Source organism: Trichosurus vulpecula, chromosome 6 (genome assembly GCF_011100635.1).
Source record: "Trichosurus vulpecula isolate mTriVul1 chromosome 6, mTriVul1.pri, whole genome shotgun sequence".
Classification (NCBI taxonomy): domain Eukaryota; kingdom Metazoa; phylum Chordata; class Mammalia; order Diprotodontia; family Phalangeridae; genus Trichosurus; species Trichosurus vulpecula.
In genome coordinates, this window is record NC_050578.1 from 215,053,511 (window position 1) to 215,075,493 (window position 21,983).

General features: G+C 45.2%; 1 protein-coding gene across 5 annotated transcripts in view; it reads right to left on the bottom strand.

Moving 5' to 3' along the window:
• IDUA (alpha-L-iduronidase) overlaps positions 1–21,983 on the bottom strand; it is an 82,377-nt gene that overhangs the window by 7,137 nt on the left and 53,257 nt on the right. Inside the window, exons 3-15 of one of the 5 annotated variants that reach the window (XM_036763540.1) lie at positions 20,053–20,135; positions 19,286–19,393; positions 16,860–16,955; positions 15,194–15,396; positions 13,273–13,452; positions 12,091–12,307; positions 11,101–11,316; positions 9,267–9,388; positions 8,613–8,738; positions 6,990–7,066; positions 3,694–3,794; positions 3,393–3,497; positions 1,785–2,326 (exon numbers count right to left, since the gene is read on the bottom strand). In XM_036763540.1, coding sequence (XP_036619435.1) covers positions 3,394–3,497; positions 3,694–3,794; positions 6,990–7,066; positions 8,613–8,738; positions 9,267–9,388; positions 11,101–11,316; positions 12,091–12,307; positions 13,273–13,452; positions 15,194–15,396; positions 16,860–16,955; positions 19,286–19,393; positions 20,053–20,135 — 1,633 coding nt within the window. In that variant the 3' untranslated portion in view covers positions 1,785–2,326; position 3,393. Of the gene's footprint in view, positions 1–1,784; positions 2,983–3,392; positions 3,498–3,693; positions 3,795–6,989; positions 7,067–8,612; positions 8,739–9,266; positions 9,389–11,100; positions 11,317–12,090; positions 12,308–13,272; positions 13,453–15,193; positions 15,397–16,859; positions 16,956–19,285; positions 19,394–20,052; positions 20,136–21,983 lie in introns of those variants that run through there. The other 4 variants (XM_036763539.1, XM_036763538.1, XM_036763537.1 and 1 more) reach the window with 4 other exon arrangements.

Consider the following 21,983-nt stretch of genomic DNA (forward strand, 5'->3'; position numbering starts at 1 on the left):
GGAAAGGACAGAGGCCAGGGTGAAGAAGAGATAAACCCAGCCTACTCTTGACGTTCTGCGCGCGCACGTGTGTGTGTGTGTGTGTGTGTGTGTGTGTGTGTGTGTGTGCCCTGCCCATCCATGAAGCCCTTCTCCCTTCATCTGGGCATCATGAAACCTCTCTCCTCCAAAGCCAACCTCTCAGTCCTGGGCCTGTCACCCTCATCCCAGCAAAGACATTTTTCTCCAATATCCCACCACTATAAGCCCTCTGCTCTCTGAAGTAGGCATTTCTCTCTCCATCCCACTTCCTTTTAGGGGTCTTAAGGTCTTTTGAGCTCTGACCCAGGCACACCCAAGGAAACAGGAATGGCCCCCAAAGGGACCGTTAAAGTTCAGCTGTCACTGACTTTGGGATATCCTCATTCTGCCCAGGGCTTCAAGTGTTCTCTGCATTCAAGACCTTGGCCAATTCACAGCACAGGTGTGACATTAGAATAACAGACCCACAGCACAAGGGCATCAGAGTAGCAGACATAAAAGGAAAACCACCCAGAATGACTTAATGGCTCTGCCAAAGGCCATCTCATCTGGTTCTGTTGCTCTTTCTCCTATCGACTGTCAGCTACCCAGGACCAGCAGAAGGCCCTGTTTAGGGAACACTAGCCAAAGGTTCAGGCCCTCTCTGCTTTTCTCTGTTGCCTGCAGGAAGCCTCAGGGTAGGAAAGAGGCTGATACCCTCACTGGAGCTGCTGGCAGCAGCTGCTGCCTTCTCATGCCCATAACTCAGTCACCCCCACAAGGCTCAAATCCTAGTGTCTTCGGCATTTCCCCCATGTACTTTCACCTACATAGTAAGGCATTCTTCCTGCTGCTTCCATCAGACATTCTCCCTTATCCTGTCAGCATGGGCACACACATACTCAGGGTCAGAGGTGAGAGACCCTTAGAGATCATTTAATATAACCCCCTCCCCCATTTGAGTTGGTGAAACTGAGGATCAGAGAGAGAAAAGGACTTACCACCAACTGCACAGCAAATTAGTGTTAGAGCTGGAACTTAGCCTAGGTCTTCTGAGCTCAGGGCTCTTGCCATTACCTCCTTCTGTCCCACTATCCCCCCAACTTTTCCTTTCCAAACTAGGGACTAGGTACACTCTGTTCTATCTCAATCAGTCTTCCCAACAATATGGAATCAGAGCAAATGGGGAATCATCGAATTGGTTCAGATATAAAAAGAGGGTCTTCTCCAGGGATAGCAAAGGATACACTTCAGAACAACAGGGCTCTCTGTCCCATCCCCAAATGATGCACTTGGTCTCCCACTTTAATAAGATCAGGAAACAGACTAGGAAAGTAATCTGAAGCAATAATGGCTGGGGCAGTCATGGTTATTTCTATCATCGTTTTATCAGCATGATGGATAGAAAGAGCCTTGGATTGGAAGTCAGAAGACATGGCCATGGCCAAGTCACTTAACCTCTGGACACTTTAGTTTTCTTATCTATAAAATACAGGCACAATATTTTCCGATTCGAAAGTCTATGACCAACCTACCCACTCCGTGGGCAAGTCAATTTAAACCTAACAAGAATATAATAAAATTTAGATGGAACATGGTCCCCCACCTCATGGAGGTCACAGTCTAGTAGTGGGATAAGACATAAACATACCTATGATATGCAATTATAGCATCCCTTGCTATTGGTCAGATTATTTGGCCATTTGGGGTTATTAGTCACGCCCCTCACAACATGAGCCCCCATCCATCTATTCTCTATTGCCAGACCATACAAAAGACGTAAATTCAATAGTAAAAGCATTTAATCAAGACATGAAACAATATAAATAATGATGATGGGAATCTGTTAGTAAGAGCGTTCTCTATACTCACACAAAATGAGTGCAAGCTCCCACACCTTTAGAAGAATGACAATCTAATTCCCCTTTAATCCTTTGATTCCCAAAGGACATAGTTTCAAGAACACTATCCTTATGGTAAATGTTTAGGTTATGGTGCTGCCTGCCCTCTAGCAGTCTTCCCGGGAATTTTTTGGGGGCAGGTTGATGAATACTTTTTTTTTTTAAAAAGAGGCAATCAGGGTTAAGTGACTTGCCCAGAGTCACACAGCTAGTAAATGTCTGAATCTGGATTTGAACTCAGGTTCTCCTGATTCCAGGGTCAGTGCTCTATCCACTGTGTCTTCCAGCTGACCCCAGGTTGAAGAATACTGGCTTCTTGCCTAGGCTCTGAAATCACAGGGCCCAGCCATGATCCCTGAGATTTGGACAACATGGATGACCACATGTATGACCACGTCTTGTCTTCTTTGTCTGCTCACACAATCCTGCTGTTAAAAACAAGTTTTCAAAGCTGTATTGTTCCCTTTTATGTTTATATCAGTCATTTCCTCTTAAAGTGCTCTCCTTATTGAATCTCCCCTTATAACAAAGCCAACCAGCACAGCCTGTGTACAAGGTCCCCTGTGCACAAAGCCTAGAGGAAAGAGGAGCATTTCAGCATCAGTTCTCCAAGACCGACATTGATTATTGCAATTAATCAAACTGCTCTCAAATGCCATTTTCCTTTACATTTTTGTACTTATTGGATGTAGTGCTGCCCTGATTCTGCTGACTTTGCTCTGCATGGGTTCATATAAATTGTTTCACATTTCTCTAGAATTCTTCACATCCATCCATTTCATGGAAGATTAATCTTCCTTTACTGTCACATGCCACAGTTTATCCACTCCAGCCATTCCCTAAGAGGTTCAGATCCTGGCTGGGAGACTCACTGAGGCCCTTCACCTTGGACAAATCCTTTCATCTCTTGGCTTTGGTTTACTCGTCTGTAAATCAGTACAATGATCCTTGTACCGCCCGCCTCTTAGGACTGTCTTGGGGAAAGCATTTCACCAATGTTATAGGGCCACAGAAAAAGGAGTTTGATGACAGTGATGATGATTGCTAGGAAGCAAGTTTCCAGATGTCTTTTCATTGGACCCTTAAGGAAGAAAAGAGCAGGAAGGCCAGGTCTGGTACTTCTGTGTTACCCCTATAGTGTGGAGGGACCACCATCACAGGCTTGGCCCCAAAAGCATCTCTGTTTGGTGGCAGATGGGATATTTATTGTGGGATTGACAAAACCCTTTCCTCAAAATTACTCCATGAGGTCAGTACTGCAAATATTATTATCGCTACTTTACAGATGAGAAGCCTGAGGCCAGAGGAGATGTGCCAAAGTGCACACAGATGTAAAGTATTAAAGCTAAGACTCTAGCCTGGCTCCTCTGACTTTAGGTCCACTTCAAGTCCTGGGCACCACAGGTTTCTCCCCTCCAGGAGCATCAATCCCAGGATCCCTTGCCTGTGCAGGTCTCCAGTGGAGGGTTATGTCTCTGGATCACTGCCTACCTCATGCAGCTGCCTCTTTGTAGTAAACAGGGATGGAGAACGGGCCCGGGCGGCCCCAGTAATCCACAGCATGGAGCCGGTAGAAGCCAGTGACATTGGCATCATCTGTATAGGAATGAAACGAATTTAAATGCTATGGCTGTGAAAATCTCAGGGAAAGAGTGGCTAGGGGTGGGGGTGGGAAGTCATGGGCAGAAGGAGGAGAGGCCAAAGGGAATAGCCCGGAAAGGGATAACAAGGTTAGGCTGGGGATGGTGTGAGGAGAAGGAGAAGCAAGCATCCCAGGGCTTTGGGGCCTTACCTGGAGCAAAGACAAAAAGGTTGAAAGTCGACTCCTTCCTGTTGATCCCTCTGTAAATATGTCCATGTTGGGAGAATTCAACCTCATATGTCCTCAGACACCTGTGGGGGAACAGAGGGAGAATAGCTATAGGCCTTGAGACCCTCCAGTTTGAGTCAGGCTTAGAGTCTCAAAGTTGGAAGACCCCTAAGCCCATTTAGTATATCTTATTTGTTCAGTAGTTTTTCAGTCATGTCCGAGTTCTCATGATGCCATTTCAGGTTTTCTTGGAAAAAAATAACTGGAATGGTTTGCCATTTCCTTCCCTAGCTCACTTTACAGATGAAGAAATTGAGGCAAAGAGAGTTAAGTGACTTGTCAAGGGTCACACAGCTAGTAAGTGTCTGCAGCTGGATTTGAATTCTGGAAGATGAATCTTTCTGATTCTAGGCTCTGCACTTTATCCACTGCAACATCTAACTGCCCCAGAATACATCACATACATGACCTTGGGACAAGAACGGACCCCAACAACTATACATCCAGCCTCTTCTTAAACACTTCCAGTGATGGGGACCTCTTATCTCTTCAGCCCACTCTACTTTTGAACATCTCTAATTGTTCGAAAGTTTTCCCTTTCATCAACCTAATTCAGAAGACATTTTAAAAGTACCTGCTCTTTGCAAGGCACTACACTCAGCTCATGAGATACAAATACAAACTAAAAATAGAATCTGTCCTCAAAGAGCTTATGATAGTCTGGGAGAATATAACATTTAAAAAGATAAAGAAATACAATATAACTGGGGAAGATGGGTGAATATTAACTAGGAACATTTTTAAAAACAGGCTTTCGTGTAGTAGGTGGCAATAGCTAAGTGTCTGGAAAAAAGCTAAGGTTATTCCAAGGGTTGGCAAGGAGGACACAAAACCCAGGCATGGGCAAAGACATGAAGGTGAGAGATGGAATGTCACATACAGGAAACAATAATATGTCAGTCAATGGGGTTGGAATGAGATGTGCATGAAAGGGAAGAATGTGTAAACAAATCTGGAAAGACAGGCTCAAGTCAGACTGCAAAGAAATTCACATGCCAAGATGACTTTATATTTTATCCTAGAGGCAATAAGGAAGTCTCTTGAACAAGGAAGTATCATAGAGCCCAAATTCATCTCTACACAATTTTTCATTGGTTCTATGAGTTTTGTTTCTTTGGGGTTTGGGTCAAGATTAGGGTCAGGATTAGGTCACAGGGGTGGGGAACCTTTGGCCTTGAGGCCTCATGTGGCCCTCTAGGTCCTCAAGTGCAGCCCTTTGACTGAATCTTTGTTCTGTGAAGTTTGGATTCAGTCAAAGGGCTGCACTTGAGGACCTAGAGGGCCACATGTACCCTTGAGGCCACAGGTTCCTCACCCTGGTAGTGTATCACGGTTAGGACCAGGATCAGAGAGAAAATCAAGTACATGACTTTATGGACTAGGGCTGACAGCCGATTCTACTGAGTCCCAGCCCAGGGTAAGAGGTGAATCAAGGTGGTGAGGGAGTTGTTTGGAGTATAATTCAACTGCCTCACTCTGAGACACAGACTCTACAGCTGAGAATTTAAAGTCCTTCGAAATCCGGTTCCAAACTCACTCTTCAGACAAATTTCACATTACTTCTCCTCACATACTCTCATTCCAGCCAGACTGGCTTACTTGAATTTCCCTATACGTGATGTCCCGTTTCCTGCCTAAAACACTGAAAACTCCCCCTTCTCATGTCTGATTCACCTTTTGCAGCTTCGGTCAAGGCTCAGTTCATTTGTCTCTTCCAATATGAATGCTCTCCCCAGGTCAACTTCTCTCCCCTCTCAAAATTACTCAATATTGCTCCAGTGGCTGATCTTAGGATACGACAGAAGGGGGCAGTGTTGTATAACGGAAGGTATCTTACTTTGGCAATCCAAGGACTCACTTTTGGTCTCTGAGCCAGTATAAAAGGGAGAAAAAAGGTTACTGAAGTCCTGGGGCCGGAGGGAGCTCAGGTTGGAGGCTGGCCAGTTCTGTCGGGTTGTAGGGACCAGGTACAGCTAGGAGGAGGCTAACTTACTGGACTGGGGAACTGAAGGGAAACCAGGAGAGGAAATGCCAATGGTGATTCACTGTAGGCATACAGAGAAACAGTGTATGAGGACACACAGAGGCGGGGCTCACAGCTCTTGATACTTAATAGCTGCCACTTTTCTTCCCTGGGGCTCTGATTCCCCATCTCAAGGCTGGGAGGATGCTCCAGCCAAGCAATCTCTAAGGAACCTTTCAGCTCTGCGATTCTATGAGCCTTCCAGAAGTAAGTCTAAAGTCTGAAATGTACTCGCCCAGTCGGTCTCCTGGACAATCCTGACTTGGCATTCTGCCGAGTGTCAGAATTGGGACTTGAATCTATGTATCTTTGGCTTCCAATCCAAATCTCTCTCCATTGATGCCTCTAGATGAAAGAACCCTAGATCAGAAGCCAAGAGACAGGAGTTTGGGTCAGGGGTGTGATGGTAAATGTTTTAGCAACTGGCTCTCTGAAAAAAAAAAATGAAGCACAACATACTTTTAAATTTAATTTGCATTAATTATTAATTATTTTCATCCTCACTTTCCTAAGTCTAGATAATAAACAAAACAATTAATCAAGGCATGTTTGTAGCATTTGCCAATCTCCAAGGTATAAATGCCCACATTGAAAATTTAACAATCACCTCTCAGTATTAGTTTGAGCAGGCTCCAGCCTGACTGGGTCTACCGCAACAATTTTTGGCTATGTGACCCTGGGCAATTTCTTGCTTCTAAGCCTCAATTTTCTCATCTGTAAAATAGGGATAATGGTATTGATCGAGACGTCTCACTTCACAGGGCTATTGCGAGGAAATCACTTTACAACCACAAATTTGCTACGGAAACAGCAGTGGAGGTGATACTCTTGGCTTTGCAACTAACCAGCTGTGTGACCTTGGCCAAGCCCCTTCCCTTCTCTGTGTCACAGTTTCCTCCCTTGTAAAAAAGAGAGGGTTGAAAGATGTGATCACTAAGGTCCCTCCTACTTCTGACATTCTGATTCCATGATGAAAGGTAAAAATAGAAATCAGCTAATGCATCCTCCCAGAGAATATTCTCTTTGAGCTGCTCCCCCTCCCCCATCTAAAGAGTGTGTCTATAGCATTTTAGTAAGTCAAGGACATTGGGCTTTAATTTCCTCATTGGTAAAATTAACTCTAAGACTGTCTGGGTCCCTCCTAGCTCTAAGATCCCACATTCCTAAAGGGGCTCACATGACCACATATACATACTTTGAGTTCACGGAGCTATCATCCCAGAGCAGAGTGATCTGCCCTCTTGTGAGAGGCAAGATTCGGACACCATTCACCTATCCAGGAGTAAGGTGAGAGAGAAAGCCTCATCAGTGAGAATGGAGCCAGTTCACCACCAATAAGTCCCTGTCCCCTGGAGAGACCACTGTATTTGGAATCTGAAAAGTCAAGAGACTTTAGATCTCCCTGCCAAGAGGGTAGATACCTTTCTGTTGCTGACAGAAATGCCCAGATCTGCCCTTTTCTTAAAAACCTTACTTGAACTTCGCTACTCTGATCAATACAATGACCTCAGACAGTTCCAAAGGAATTGATGACAATTGAATGCAGACTGCAATACAATTTTTCACTTTCTTTATTCTTGCTTTTTAAAAAAATATATGGTTAATATGGAAATGAGTTTCCTGATTTCACATGCACAATTGATTTTGCTTATCTTCTCAGGGTGGGAAGGAAGCAGAGAATTTGGAACTCAAAATTTAGAAAGAAAAGAACATTAAAAATAAATAATTAATAAATTTTTAAAAATAAACCTTCCTTGATCCTGACATCCTTTCAAGCTATCACCCTCTATTTTTAACCCTTTCACAGCCAACTTCTTAGTTACTATGTCTCCTTCCTCCTCCTTACCCACTCTCCTCAACCCTTTGAAAAATCTGCCTTTAGACCCCACCATTCAACTAAAACTGTTTTTTTGGGGGGTGGGAGGCGCACAGAGCCAAGATGGCAGCATGAAACTGTTCCTCACAAGGACTTCCATAACCCCAAATGCTGAGCCCATTGGTTTTCTTCTCAATCCTCATGCTTCTTCACATTTCCTCTGATTTCAACACTGTCCAACTCCCCCTTCTCTCTTAGACAGACTCTCTTTGGCTTCCCTGACACTGCTTTTCTCTCATTCTCTTTCTCCCTATGTGTCAGTGGTTCCTTGTCAGTCTACCTCACTGGTCCATCACCCATTTTTCAACCTTGATATATGGGTTTTTCCAAGGCTCCATCCCAGGCCTTCATATTAACTCTTGTTTAACATTCTCTCCCTTCATCAATGATGGAAATGACCATGATCATCTGTATTCAGATGAAGCCCAAATCTACCTTTCTAGCCCCATCTCTTGCCTGAACTCCAGGCTCTTAGCTTGAGTTGTCTCCTGGACATTTCCATTTGAATGTCCCATTAGGATCTCAATATAAACATGTCCAAAATGGAAGCTATCCTGTTTCCCCTTAAACCTACCCCCTCTTCAAACTTCACCACTAAAAAGGTCCCTCAGCTCTAGAAAGGCCTGCTTCCTCCCATTTTCCTTCCCTTGTCCTTCCCCACTTGGCTTCTTCTTACCAGTGGGCCTTTTCCCACATTGCTCCCCAGGACTCCCAATTTCTTAGGGGTTTAACAGACCCCCTTTTCTGAGGTGGCTGGTATTTTAAGAGAGGTGCCTGGTCACTTCAATTTCTTGTAGCCAAACTGGGATTTGAATCCAGGTCCTCAGACTCTTATATTTGCTATACAGAGGGGGATATGATAAGACCCGAATGGTTGCCTAGAAGAGGTCTTAGGTAGGGCTTTGTGCCTTTGTCTTTGGGCAGGGAACCCCAGTGTTGTACCTGGTTTGGGGGCAGATGTGGCCTTGAACACACGTGAAGGAGAAGAACTGAGGGCATTGAAAGCTTTTGCTTTAGGGTCAGCTGGCCATTTTCAGGAAATGGAAATGGGCCTGTGGCTATAGCATCCTACAGAAATACAACAGGACATCAGGAACTGCTTACAGGAATTAAACAACCCCCTCACACAGGACTGGATGGCATTTCTGGCTACTTGGAAGCATGGCCCAGGATTGTGGAATGTCAGAAGTAGGAGGGCCTTTAGGAAACATGTTACCCTTTCATTTTACAGTGAGGGAAATTGAGGCCAAGGACAAGACTAGAATCCACATGTCCTGGCTCTAATTCTTTGGCTCATTTCACTGAATAAGGACAAATGTAAATCCTTCATCACTTTGACCATACCTCCCAGACCTGGGGTCGTTCTGGCCCCACTTCTCTCTTGGACCTTCATGTCCCTCACTTTATCCCTGAATGCCTTATGTCCCTCCTGCCATCCCTCACCCATGAACCTTCACCCCATCTTTCCCAATATTGTTCTGGCCTCTTCTCCCTTTTGTCATTCCTTATTCCCATGCTGTGGCCTCATCCCTTCTCACCATCCAGTCCTGTTTCCTCCATGCCCCTCACCCACCCACCCAGTCTGTCTGGCTATACCTCAGTCTCTCTCATCTGCTGAAATTGCTTTATGGTGGGGAAGACAGGTGAGCCAAGTTTCTTCCACTCCAGGTAAGGGCTGGTGAGATTATTGTCCATATAGTAGGTCACGTAGACGAGGTCTGGAGAGAGACAGAGAAATGGATCCCAGAAGATTCAGTTACAGGAGAGGCTGAGTTGGGGAGAAGGTGAGCCACAGTTGGAGACTAGAAACACGGTAGGGTGGCAAGGTAAAGAGGGGAGGCCAAGGGGATTCTAAGAATTCTGGAGGAGGCGTGGTCCCTGCCTTTGAGTATCTGAAGGCCTAAATGGGGAAGAGAGCTCAGACTAGCTCTGTTTGGTCTCAGAGGGCAGAACTAGGAGCAGTAGAGCAGAAGATGAAAGAAGGCAGATTTCAGTTGGTGGGAAGGAAAAAACTTCTCACAATGTGAGCTTCCCATGAGTGGATGAGCTGCCTTCAGAGGTAGCCTCCCATCAATGAGCTTTCAGATGGCTGTGTGGATGTCCTCCCATTAGGAATGGTGTTGAGAGTCTTACTTCAGATTTGGGTTAGAGTAGATGCCTTCTGAGGGGGAAGTGGATAGAGTTCTGGTCCTGGAGTCAGGAAGACTCATCTTCCTGAGTTCAAATCTGGCCTCAGACACTTACTAGCTGTGTGACCCTGGGCAAGTCACTTAATCCTGTGTGCCTCCATTTCCTTGTGTATAAAACGAGCTAGAGAAGGAATGGCAAACCACTCCTGTATCTTTGCCAAGAAAACCTAAATGAGGTCATGGAGAATCAGACATGACTGAAACAACTAAACAACAAAATGATTCTCTACCTCAAATTGCTGTAGGCAGTCAAGAGTGGGGAGGGAGGGGGAGGGACGGGAGAGGGAGAGGGAGAGAGGGGGAGAGAGAGAGAGAGGGAGAGAGGGGGAGAGAGAGAGAGAGAGGGAGAGAGGCAGAGAGAGAGGGAGAGAGAGAGAGTGGGTGAGAGAGCGAGAGAGTGTGGGAGAGAGGGAGAGAGGGAGAGAGAGAGAGAGAGAGGAGAGAGAGAGGGAGAGAGAGAGAGGGGAGAGAGAGAGAGAGAGAGAGAGAGTGTTCACTGGGGGATGAAACAATGAGAGGCAGGCTTCCTCAAATTGGTGGGACTTTGAGAAGGCCTTGAAGGATGGATATGATTTAAAGAAGAGGATAGGCTTATGTAAGAAGCAGTGATGAGACTAGTTAAGCTGGAGAAGGTTCATATGGTAGTCAGAGTGGGTCTCGGATGGGTTCTGAGCTGGGGACCTAAAGAAACCATGAGATTTCCATCAGCCTTTTACACCTTAGTATGAATCAGATCCTTGCCTTTGCTTACACTATCCTCCGTGACTATAATAAACTGCCCACCCCCACACATCTTCATCTTTTAAAGTTACTCCCTTCAAGGCTCATAAACTAGAGATGGAAACAGAACTCCCATGAGGTTGTAGGACTGAAGCTCAGAGGGCCTTAAATAATGCTCGTTCTCATGTTCATAGTAGCTGACATTTTACAAAGTGTTTTTGCACCACTGACCTGTAAAGTAAGCAGTAAAAGGATTATCCCCATTTTAAAGAAACTGAGGCCCAAAGATTGCAAATGACCTGCCCAGTGTCACATGACTAAGCAATGTCACAGCTGGGACTGAAACCTAGCCTGGGGTCTTTCTAATATACCACAAAACTTACTTGAGCATCAGACAAAGGCACCCTGGCTTTATCCCATACATGATGGGGACCCATAGAAGTTTCTTGAATAGGAAGAGAGTGAAGGATAAAAGTAGGGTTTGAAGCTCCCCCAAGTCCCTCCTGACCCCAGGCTGTCACCTGTAGCTGGTGGGACATTGTTGAGCTGGATGGTGACGGTACTGAGGTTGGCAGATGTCCGATTGTCATCACTGGCATACACCAGCACTGTGGCCTGCCAGCTGTCTGGTGAAGATGGCTCCTCAGGCCAGTGAGAGGTGGCTAGTACTCCCACTGTGTGATTGCTGTCCACCAGTAGCCCATCACAGTGAGCCTCTGCCCACAGCTGGCTTTCACCTGTAAGTACAGGAGACCAGACCAACACTTATGTGTTAGAGACTGCCTTGGTTCCTGCTTCAGTGCATGGGAGAGGCTACCTATCAATGAGGTGTGAAGAGAGGGGCCCCAGGAAAGCCATTCCTCCCATCATTCCCTCGACTTTCAGAATTTCATACCTTTAAGTTAACCATGGTCCTTGCTGGATCCTCTTTCACCCCCTGCCCCTACTTACAGGAGAGTATATTCAGTCCACATCAGAAATGAAGAGGGAAAGACAGGGGCAAAGAAAAATGAAAGAGATGGAGGGGGGAATGAGAAATAAGGAATGTATGTGGGAGACAGAGACAGAGAGAGACAAAGAAGAAGAAAGACAAACAAAGGCAGAGAGGAAAAGGAGAGGCAGAGAAGTGAAGAAGATGAGAGAAAGAGAGAGAGAGAGCAAGAGGAGGAAGAGAGAGAAAGAAAAAAGAAAAAGAGATAACAAAAGAGGGAGACAGAAAGGGAAAGAAAGGAAAGGGAGAAAGAGTGAAGGCAAGGAGTAGGAGAGACAAAGAGGAAGAGAATCAGATTTGAGAAAGAAACAGATATGAGGGGGAGGAGATGAGAGAAGGGGAAAAGACCAAGAAAAAGAAGAACCTGAAGGGGAGATGATGATGGCAAGAGGGAGAAAGGAGTGAGGTTGACTGAGGGGCAGAAGGATACCAGAGGCAAGCAGACAGATAGGCAGGAGAGAGAAGTGACCAGGGCTGGGAAGCCTCCTGCCCAGGATCTGCAGGGTTCATTGGACCTTACCCAGCATGGCCAGCAGCCCCATGACAGTGAGCACAGGCTTTCGGACTAGCTGCACATGCGGTGGCTTTGTGTTGTTCATCTGGAAGCGGGCAGTCAGTGTCCTCTGGGTAAAGTGGTGTGGGTGGTAACTCAGGAAGGCATTATCATTGCTCAGCAAGGTATAGTTCAGGGTGTTGTTGGTGTCTGATAGCAGCAGGGTCTGATGCTGGGCTATGATCTAGAAGGAGAGATAGCCTGGAACGGATGGAACTCCCCACCCAGCACCGGGCCCCCCACCAGTAGATGAGTCTAACCCCCTTCTCAACCCCCAGAGAGTCACAGATCATATGAGCTGGAAAAGACTCCAGAGAGCTCTTAATCCAGTCCCTTCATTTTAAAGTGGGGGAAACTGAGGCTCAGAGAGAGGAAAAAAAACTTCCCCAATGTAACTTTAGTGTCAGAAACGAGGACAGATCCCAGGTCTCTAGCCTTTTCCATTTCCTTTCTTTCTCTGTCATCTCTTTGCCAGTCTCACTTCTCTGTCTCTTTTTTGCTATATCTCCTTCCCCCTTCTCATTCTTACCTATTCTCTCTCTCTCTCTCTCTCTCTCTCTCTCTCTCTCTCTCTCTCTCTCTCTCTCTCTATCTATCTATCTCACTCTCACTCTCACTCTCTGTCTGTCTTTCTGTCTCCACTTTCCCTCTCCTCTCCCTCTCTTTCTCCTTCACCCTAGGAGCAGCCAAGTGGCCCAGTGGTTAGAGTGCTGGGTCTGGAGTCAAGAAGAGAAGCTCAAATCTGGCCTCAGACACTTGCTAATCATGTGTCCCAAGTCACTTCACTTCTGCCTGCCTCAGTTCCTCAACTGTGAACTAGGGATTATAATAGCACCTACTTCCCAGGATTGTTGTGAGGATCACATCAGGTATTTGTAAAACACTTAGCACGGGGCCTGGCATCTAGCAGATGCTTAATAAATTCTTGATTCCTTCTTTCTCTCTCCTGTTTCCTCTCCCCCTCTTCTCTACCCCTCCCCCAACTCTACTTCTCTTCCTGTCCCTCCCACCTTCTTTGTACTTTTCACCTGGATTTTTCAGCACCCAGTGCTGGCCACATTGAAGTGAACAAGTATGTACATCCATCAAATGCTTTAGAGAAGTATCTTGGTTCAACAAAGACAGCCTGGAAGGCAGAGGGGAACTTACCTTCACAACCATCGATGCGTAGGTCACATCTGCTCTCCAGATCTGGGGCTGAGACCAGCCCACCAGGGGGTCAGCCTCATCATTATAAATGGGGACATGGGTGAAATTGGGGAAAAGGCTCTGGATCTGCCGGGCAACTTCCTTTTCCTGCTCTAGGATGTAGATGGAGCTGCCCCCACCCTGCAAGAATCCCACGTTAGGCTATCAGACCACAGAGGCATTGATCAAGGGGTGGGTCACTCCCTATCCCCCTCGTTCACTTCACCAGACACTATCTAGCTCCTCCTCTGTTCAAGAGGTCGTGACCAGTGGCCATTTCTGCCCTCAAGGAACTTACAGTCTAAGAGAGGAGAAAGATACATGTGGCATCCTTTGGGTTGCCAAGGAGATACAGATGCCTGCTAAATCAGAGAGAGAAATCACCTGGTGATTCCATGCCAATCCTGGGGGAACTATCCTGACCTGGTGGCTGACCTGGCCCAGACTCTGACAAGTCAGCCCCTCCCATCCTAAGGGATGGTGGGAACAGCTGAAGCCGTGAGGAAACATCACCCAGGCTAGAGAGTGCCAGCACCTCGGCAGGTGTGAAGGGGTGGCTAGCTCAGCGAGCAGTTGTAATGGGAACTTCAAGGAAGCCTGCCAGGCAGGAAATTCTTAGTGCCAGATTCCAGGATGGGGGTCGCACGATCAAACCATGAACAAGAAACATGGAGCAGATGTAGCTGTACCATTTTCAGGCTGCTGAGATCAGAGATGGTGAGTCTTCCACTCCTCTCTTTCCCTTCCATTCTCTTAAATGAGGTAATACTGGGAAAAGCAAGAGCCTGGCACATAATGGGAGCTTAATAGATGCTCATTCCCTTCCCCTTCTTTCCCTGCCTTTCTAGAGCCATACACCTGTTTCCCAAGAGTTTCTTTAGCTTTTCTGCTTTTTCTTTTTTTTCTCTTGTCTGTTTTTTATGTGTGATCAATGTGGTTAACGATTGCACTGTTAACTTGTGTATATCACTGGCAGAGAGAGAAGATAGGGGAACGCCCAGGATGAGAAAGAAGCAGATTTTACAACTTGGTATACTTACCAGGGCATTTGCCTAAGGACTCAGAGTGAACCAATGAGAATTAGTGGGTCATAGATCATATGTATGTGTGTGTATGTGTGTGTGTATGTATGTATGTATGTGTATATAAATATATGTGTGCATGTGTGTATATGTGTATGTATATGTGTATGTGTATATAAATATATGTGTGTGTGTGTGTGTGTGTGTGTGTGTGTGTGTGTGTGTAAGCTGTGATGAGCTAGGAAGCCGGCTTTGAGAGGGGGTGGGGCTTGGCCACTTCTCTTCCTACTGTTTTCTTCTGGCTTGTTAGAAAGGAAAACCATTCCTCCAAAGGAAGATTGTAGGGAGTAGCTTAGAAGTAGCCATTAGAGTGTAGGCTCCTGGAGGGCAGGAACTTTCTGTTGCCTTCCTTTGATTCCCCAGCACTTAGCACAGTGTCTGCTACATAGCGGAAGATTAACAAACACTTCTTGACTTGTTCAAGTAGCAGCCCCACCCACACAAGACTTGGGGTAAGAGGGAGTGACAGCCCTGCTCACCATCCTACTGCAACAACATCACAAATATAAAATTTATATAATAGGGCCAAAAGAGACATTTAGACAAAGTGTTATGATTAATTTGATATGAAGTCATTTTAAGCTGGGGAGATGTGAAAGGACTTCATTGAGAGGGTATCTTACCTGAGCTGGGCCTTGAAGGGAATAACTTTAAAAGATGAAGATGTGGGGGGCCGGGCAGTTTATCACAGTCATGGAGGATAGTGTAAGCAAAGGCAAGGATCTAATTCATACTAAGGTGTAAAAGGCTGATAGGTTTCTTTAGGTCCCCAGCTCAGAACCCATCCGAGACCCACTTACCTTTCTGTGTAAGGAGATATAATCCAGGCGCACACCTTTCTCACCCGTGAAAAAGTTTGTTCCATTGTAGCAGTGACTGAGTAGATTCCAGCAAATGGGGGACTTAGGGAATGGATGAAAGGAGTCACCGGGACCCCCAAACTTCAGTTCCAAGTTGGTTCTCCTCAGGCCTTCCGAGCAGGCATCATAATAGTTCAGGAAGCCTACATCCAAAAACTGCAGTTTTTCACTGATCTATTCATTCATTTACTGCTATTATTCTGTCATTTTCAGTGGTGTCTGACTCTGCATGACCCCATTGGGGGTTTTCTTGGCAAAGATCCTGGAGTGGTTTGTCATTTCTTTCTCCAGCTCATTTTACAGTTGAGGACACTGAGGCAAACAGGGTGAAGTGACTTGCCCAGGGTCATACAGCTAGTAAGTGTCTGAGGCCAGATTTGAACCCAGGACGATGAGTCTTCCTGACTTCAGGCCCAACACTCTCTCTATTGACACATTTAGCTGCCCAACTTATTCAGTTACTGATCATTTATTCACTCACTAACATTCCCTCATTCAGTACCCATTTACTCTTTCATTAACTCATTCATTCATCCATTAATTTATTCACTTATTCATTAATCCATTTACTACCCAATCATTTAAACACTGTGCTCAGTAAACATTGACTGATAACAGCTTGGTCTATACGAGCTGTTGCAGGTAAATTATTATCCTCACCCCTGCCGATGAAGCCTTCCCAGGCTTCTCCATTCCACACCCATCTCTTCCTTCTCTGCCCTTCCATAGACCTGATGGTCTGCAGCACACTCTCTAGCTCCCAATCATCCATTGATCTGCACTTTTCTCTCATTGTCATTTCATGGCGGTGTGTCCTGTACCTCCCCCCATGCCCTTACCCCTCCACCCCCATCCTCAAGAGCAGAGACCAAAGGCAGAGGATGATGGTAAAAGAATGCTGGACTGAGAGTCATAAGACTCCCCAGCTGAGCTACTTAAACTGTGTGATTCTGAGCAAGTCGCTTAACCTCTGAACCCCAACTTGTTGTTGTTCAGTCATGTCTGACTCTTTATGACTCCACTTGGGCTTTTCTTGGGAGAGACATGGAATGGTTTGCCATTTCCTTCTCCAGCTCATTTTACAGATGAGGAAACTGAGGCAAACAGAAGTTCAGTGACTTGCCCAGGGTCACAGAGCTAGTATGTGTCTGAGGTATTTTTTCCACTGTGCCACCTAGCTGCCTCAACTTTCTCGTCTGCAAAATGGGGATAATAACCCTGCAGACCTCCATGGGCCATTGTGAGGATGAAAAATACAAAGCATGTAAAAAGTCATTATGTCAACTCCCTCACAAGGTCTGGCAAAGAGCTGGGCATACCACAGAATCAAAGAGCCAGAGTTAGAGACCATCCTGCCTATTCTAGTCTTCTCATTTTACAGACTAGGAAACTGAGTCCAGAGAAGGCAAGGAGCTTGCTCAAGGCCACACAGAGAATCAGAGGCAGAGCCGGGAACAGAACCCAAACCTCCTGAACTGAGAACATTAGAATTAAACTCAATGTATTTGCACAAGTGGTACCAAGGTCCCCATCTTGTGCCTAGAGGAAGCACTGTGCTCATCCCCTTCCAGCCATTCCTCTGCCATCTGAGAAAATGCCTACATACCTTGGATCGTCATGGACACATTGTCAAAGTCATGATGATCCGGCTCATTCCAAGTTTCAAAATTCCATCTGGAGACATGGCTTAACCCGTACTTCTCTGCAAAAGAGACCATGAGGGATGTCAAGGCTACTGTCAGCTCAGGCTTCCCAGAGAGGAGCTGATGATGAACATTTCAGCCCACACGCTGCCACCCCCAGTGATGCTGAGTAATTCTACAACGCCTCCAAATACTATGTTAACTTCACAACTATTTCCCTGGAGAGCACCACTGTGTCATTCCCCAGCTTCTGAGAGCAAGCGGATCTAAGTTAATCACCATCTGTTTGCAAGTGAAAATTGAATACCTATCAAAGTAAGTTTTAAATATTTATTAAATATCCCTGGAGATCCTCCACCCAGAAACATTGAAAAACAAAGAACATAGGATGTCAGAGCTGAGGAAGATCTTGGAACACAGAACACAGAATGTCAGAGCTGGGAGGGGCCTTGGAACATGGAATGTCAGAGTTGGGAGGGGCCTTAGAACAAGGAATGTCAGAGCTGGGAGGAGCCTTAGAACATGGAATGTCAAAATGGAGAAGAGATCTTGAGAGACCATCTAGTCCAACTCCCTCAATTTCCAGAGAAGGAAACTAAGGCATGGGGAAGAGAACAGATCTGACCAGTCACTTTGTTAGCTTGAGCTACTGGGGTACCTGATGGTAATTCTGCTGACTTCTTTCAAGGAATCCTAAGTTTTTCTCCCAACCTCTTGGGTTCAGATGTGTCTTCCCTGCTTCACAGTCTGACTGTGAGATTTGGCTCCCTTGACTATTCCCAACCTGACATGTCTCCTGGCATTGCTAGGTTAAAATCGACAAGTAAGCTAATCGCAACCTTATGGCATGACCCCTACCTTCCTATGTCAGGTGATGAAAGGCAGTTTCCCCCACCCCCACTGGTACAAGAGCAGGCAGGCTGCACGTGCAGAATGTTGTCAAAGCTGCTATTGGTGCCTTGAGGGGAGAGGATGGCTGCTTTTGTTTCACCATCTTTCCTTGTTACAAGGGATGGTTCCCTAGGGAGTCTGGGGTAGTAACAGTTGAGTAGAAAGCAAAAAGCATCAATAAAACGTGAACAATCCATTCCTACTCCACTTCATCCTTTTCCCAGCACTTTCCCCTCCAATATCTCAGCAGATCCCATCATACAATCCCTATCTTTAAGGCTCTGAAGGGCTGCCATGCAGGAGAGAGGTTTGACTTTCATCTTAGTGAGAAGAGAACACTGCCTTTGGAGTCCAAAGACCTGGGTTCAAATTCTGCCTTTGACACCTACTACCTGTGTGAGCTGGGCAAGTCCCTTCAACCTCTGAACCCTAATTTTCTCATCTATAAAATAAGGAGGTTGGATTCAATGGCCTTTGAGGTCTGGAGCTACAATCCTATATGTACTTGCTTTGCTGTGGCCTGGGAGTGCAGACCTAGGAGAATTAGGGGAAGTCACAGAGGCAGATTTAGATTCAATGGAAGAATAAGCTGCTAACAATTAGACCGATCTACATCTTCCCTACAGCTTCCTCCAAGGATCAGCTAAAGCTCTTCTGCAAGAAGCCTTTCCTGATCCCCCTCAATGCTAGGGCCTTCCTCTCAGATCATCTCCAATTTATCCTTCATGTATTTTGTTTGCATAGTGTTGTTTTCCTGTTGTTTACCGCAATAGTAAGTTATTTGAGGGCAGAGACTGTCTTTTGCCTTTTTTTTTTTGCATCTCCAGGGTTTAGCACAGTGCCTGGAATATTCCAGGTAGTTAATAAATGCTAGTTAACTAAATGATTCACTGGCATGGGCAACCTTTGGAGATACTGAATTTTTCATCACCCGAGGTCTCCAAGAAGAGGTGAGATGACTAGGGAAGTTTGTCAAGGGGATTCTGAATAAGTACGGGACTGGATCAGGAGAGGAAATGATGGTGTCAGTGATGGGAGAGGGCTAGAGAGGTAGGCTCATAAGGACAGGAAAAAAAGGAAAAAAGGAGAGGAGAGGGAAAGGGACAGGAAGCAAAGGAGGGAAAGGAAGAGAGAGAGGAAAAAGGTGAGGAAAGGAGAGAGAAAATGGAAGGAGAGAGAAAGGGGAAGGAAAGAGGAAGAGGCAGGAATATACAGAAGAAGACAATAAAGATTGTATGATAGGGTTTTTGATCTGTTTTCTTTCACAACATGACCAATATGGAAACATGTTTTGCATGACTCTGCATGTATAACTATCAAATTGCTTGTATCCTCAATGATGGAGGAGAGGAAGGAGGTGGAAGAGAATTTGGAACACAAAATTATAAAAATCGAAGCTTAAGAATAATTTTTATATGCAATTAGGAAAAAGTAATATAGTTAAATTTTTTGAAAAAAATTATAAGGTACCCACATACTAAGTCCTTTCAAGACTTACCTATATATCTCTTAGCCAATAGGGTGACCAGGTTCCTCCATTCATATACCTGCTTCTTGTCTTCAAAATCAGTAAAATATCCAGATGGGCTCCCCATCAACTCAAACCCTTGAATACATAAAAAATACTTTTCAGTCTCCTTAGGAAAACTCCCAAAGGTACAGTGGCCTGGCCCACGAATGCAGGACAGGCAGACCATCAGAGGCAGTGCCTAGCAGGGTCTCAGTCTACACTTAATGGACTGGCTGACTTCATTCCTTCACTCATATGAGCTCAGAACCTGGAGAGATCATTAAGGGGAGGGAAGACTCCTAGAATTCCTAGACTAAAGGTAGGCAAGGTTTAGGGAGGCAAACAGGAGGGAACAGGGCATTACAGAGAGGAAGAATGGCATAAGCAAAGGTCCAGAGACATAGATGAGCCTGGTAAGGAACCTTAGTGAGCTGGAATTGAGGGTCTGTGTAAGGGAAGACATAGGAAGTAAGGCTAGTGAAGTAGGGCAGAGCTAGGTTGTAGAGGGCCTTCAATGTCAGAGCAAAGAGTTTGGATTTAATCTTGAAAGCAAGGAGAAGTCACTAAAAGTGTCTGAGAGGTGAGTGATACCATCCCACTCAGGGGTGGGAAGAGAGCCAGAACTTGGCTTAGATTTCCCCTTTGGGTCCTAATTCTCTATCTCTGGGACTAAAGAATGTGCTGGAATTCTTTAATTTCAGAATTCTTTTAAAATTCATTAGAATTCTAAAAATTATGTTTACTGAACCATTTACCTGGAATGAGTTGGTTCTCCCAGAGAAGATCCAAAAATCTATCCAGGTTGGTAAAGTTGTAGTGAAGGTCCCCATCGGTGATACTGCAGAGATATTCACAGGGTTAGAGAGGCTTAGAGAAAGAAAGATTACAGCATTTTTAGACAAATGGGATGGCATTAAATGTCAAAAGGTCTTGGCTAGGGCAGAGATGTTGCTAAAAGGAGTCGTGGATATAAAATGATAAGAAACAAATTGAAGTCTTTGATGTGTATTAACTGTGTGATCCTGGATAAGGCACTTTACGTGAGCTGCTCTTTCTCCATCTACAAAATGAGGAAAATTAATGAGAAAGCATTTATTGACTGATTACTATGTGAGGTATTACCTACCTCATAGGGTGATTATGGGAAAAACACTCTGTGGACTGTAAAATGTAAGGTACAGAAATGTAAGGTAGAAGCCAGCATTAGCGCAGTGTCTGACACACAGTAGAAACTTAATAAATGCTTGCTTGCTTAACATGATTTATTACTATATGGGATTGGATCGAATACTGAATTTGGAGTCAAAGGACTTAGCTTTGAATCCTAGCCCAGTCACTTAAGTCAGAGGGAGAAAATGGATCACAGCATTTAGAGCTAAAAGAGACCCCAGAGAGCAGCTGGTTCAACCCCATCTAATTTTGTTTTTAAGTTTTATTGATTTTTCTTTGTATATGGTGATCTTCAGATATTACCACTGTTCTCATCCACAAGTCTTTCCCCTCAAACACTCCCTTCTTCCTAACTTCCCTATTGCTATTGAAGGCATCCCTATCCTCCCGGTCCCCCAGGCTCACGACCTAGGCATCATCCTGGACTCCTCTTCCTCACTGTCTCTCACCCCTCCCCCATCCAATCTGTTGCCAAGAATGGCTTAGTCTTACAGATTTGTATAAGTTCTTTATATATCTTTGATATGAAACTTTTTGTAGGGAAACTTGCACAAATTTCTTCTCCTTGTAACTTGTAACTTCACTCATTTTGTTTATGCAGAAACTGTATCTCCAAATGTATCTCCAAAAAATAATTTCATTGGAATTTGAGTTTAAAGTCCAGATATTCCCTCCACTTGGATAGCTCCTGCTGGCCAGTTTACAGAAGAGAATGGCTTAGTCAATCTTCACATAAGGTTGATACACATGCATATTACAGACCACTGGAAGAAAGTATGGTACAGTGGAAAAAAATGGTGGACTTGGAGTCAAGATACACATTCTAGCTGTATGACCCTGGGCAAGTCACTTCCCTCAATGGGACCTCATCTCTAAAATGAGGGGATAGGAATCTAAGGTCCCTTATTGCTCTCACGTCTCTAGTCTATGATTCTGAGTCCCCCATAGCTTCCTATTCATTGCTGGTGCCAAACCAAGCCACCTACCCTCTGGCCAGCCTCCTCATCAGAATTCAGACTGTGCCCTAGGGACCCTGCGTTTTGATAGGTGGACTTTTACCTTGCCCTTTCCAGAACCAGGCTACCATGTCACTTTCCAGACATTTCCAAACCCTGCCTCCATATGTGCATCCTTCCTTCCTTTCCCAGCTCCCCTTTATGTGTTGTATTCAGCCATTAGAATATAAGCTCCTGTACTACCTCACACCTACCAGATTGGCTAACACGACAAAACAGGAAAATGATAAATGTTGGAGAAGATGTGGGGAAATTGGAACACTAATGCATTGTTGATGGAGTTGTGAACTGATCCAACCATACTGAAGAGCAATTTGGAACTATACCCAAAGAGCTATCAAATTGTGCATATCCTTTGATCCAGCAATACCACTTCTAGGTCTGTATCCCAAAAATATCATAAAAATGGGAAAAGGGCCCACATGTACAAAAATATTTAGAGCAGCTCTTTTTGTGGTGGCCAAGAACTGGAAATCGAGGAGATGCCCATCAATTGGGGA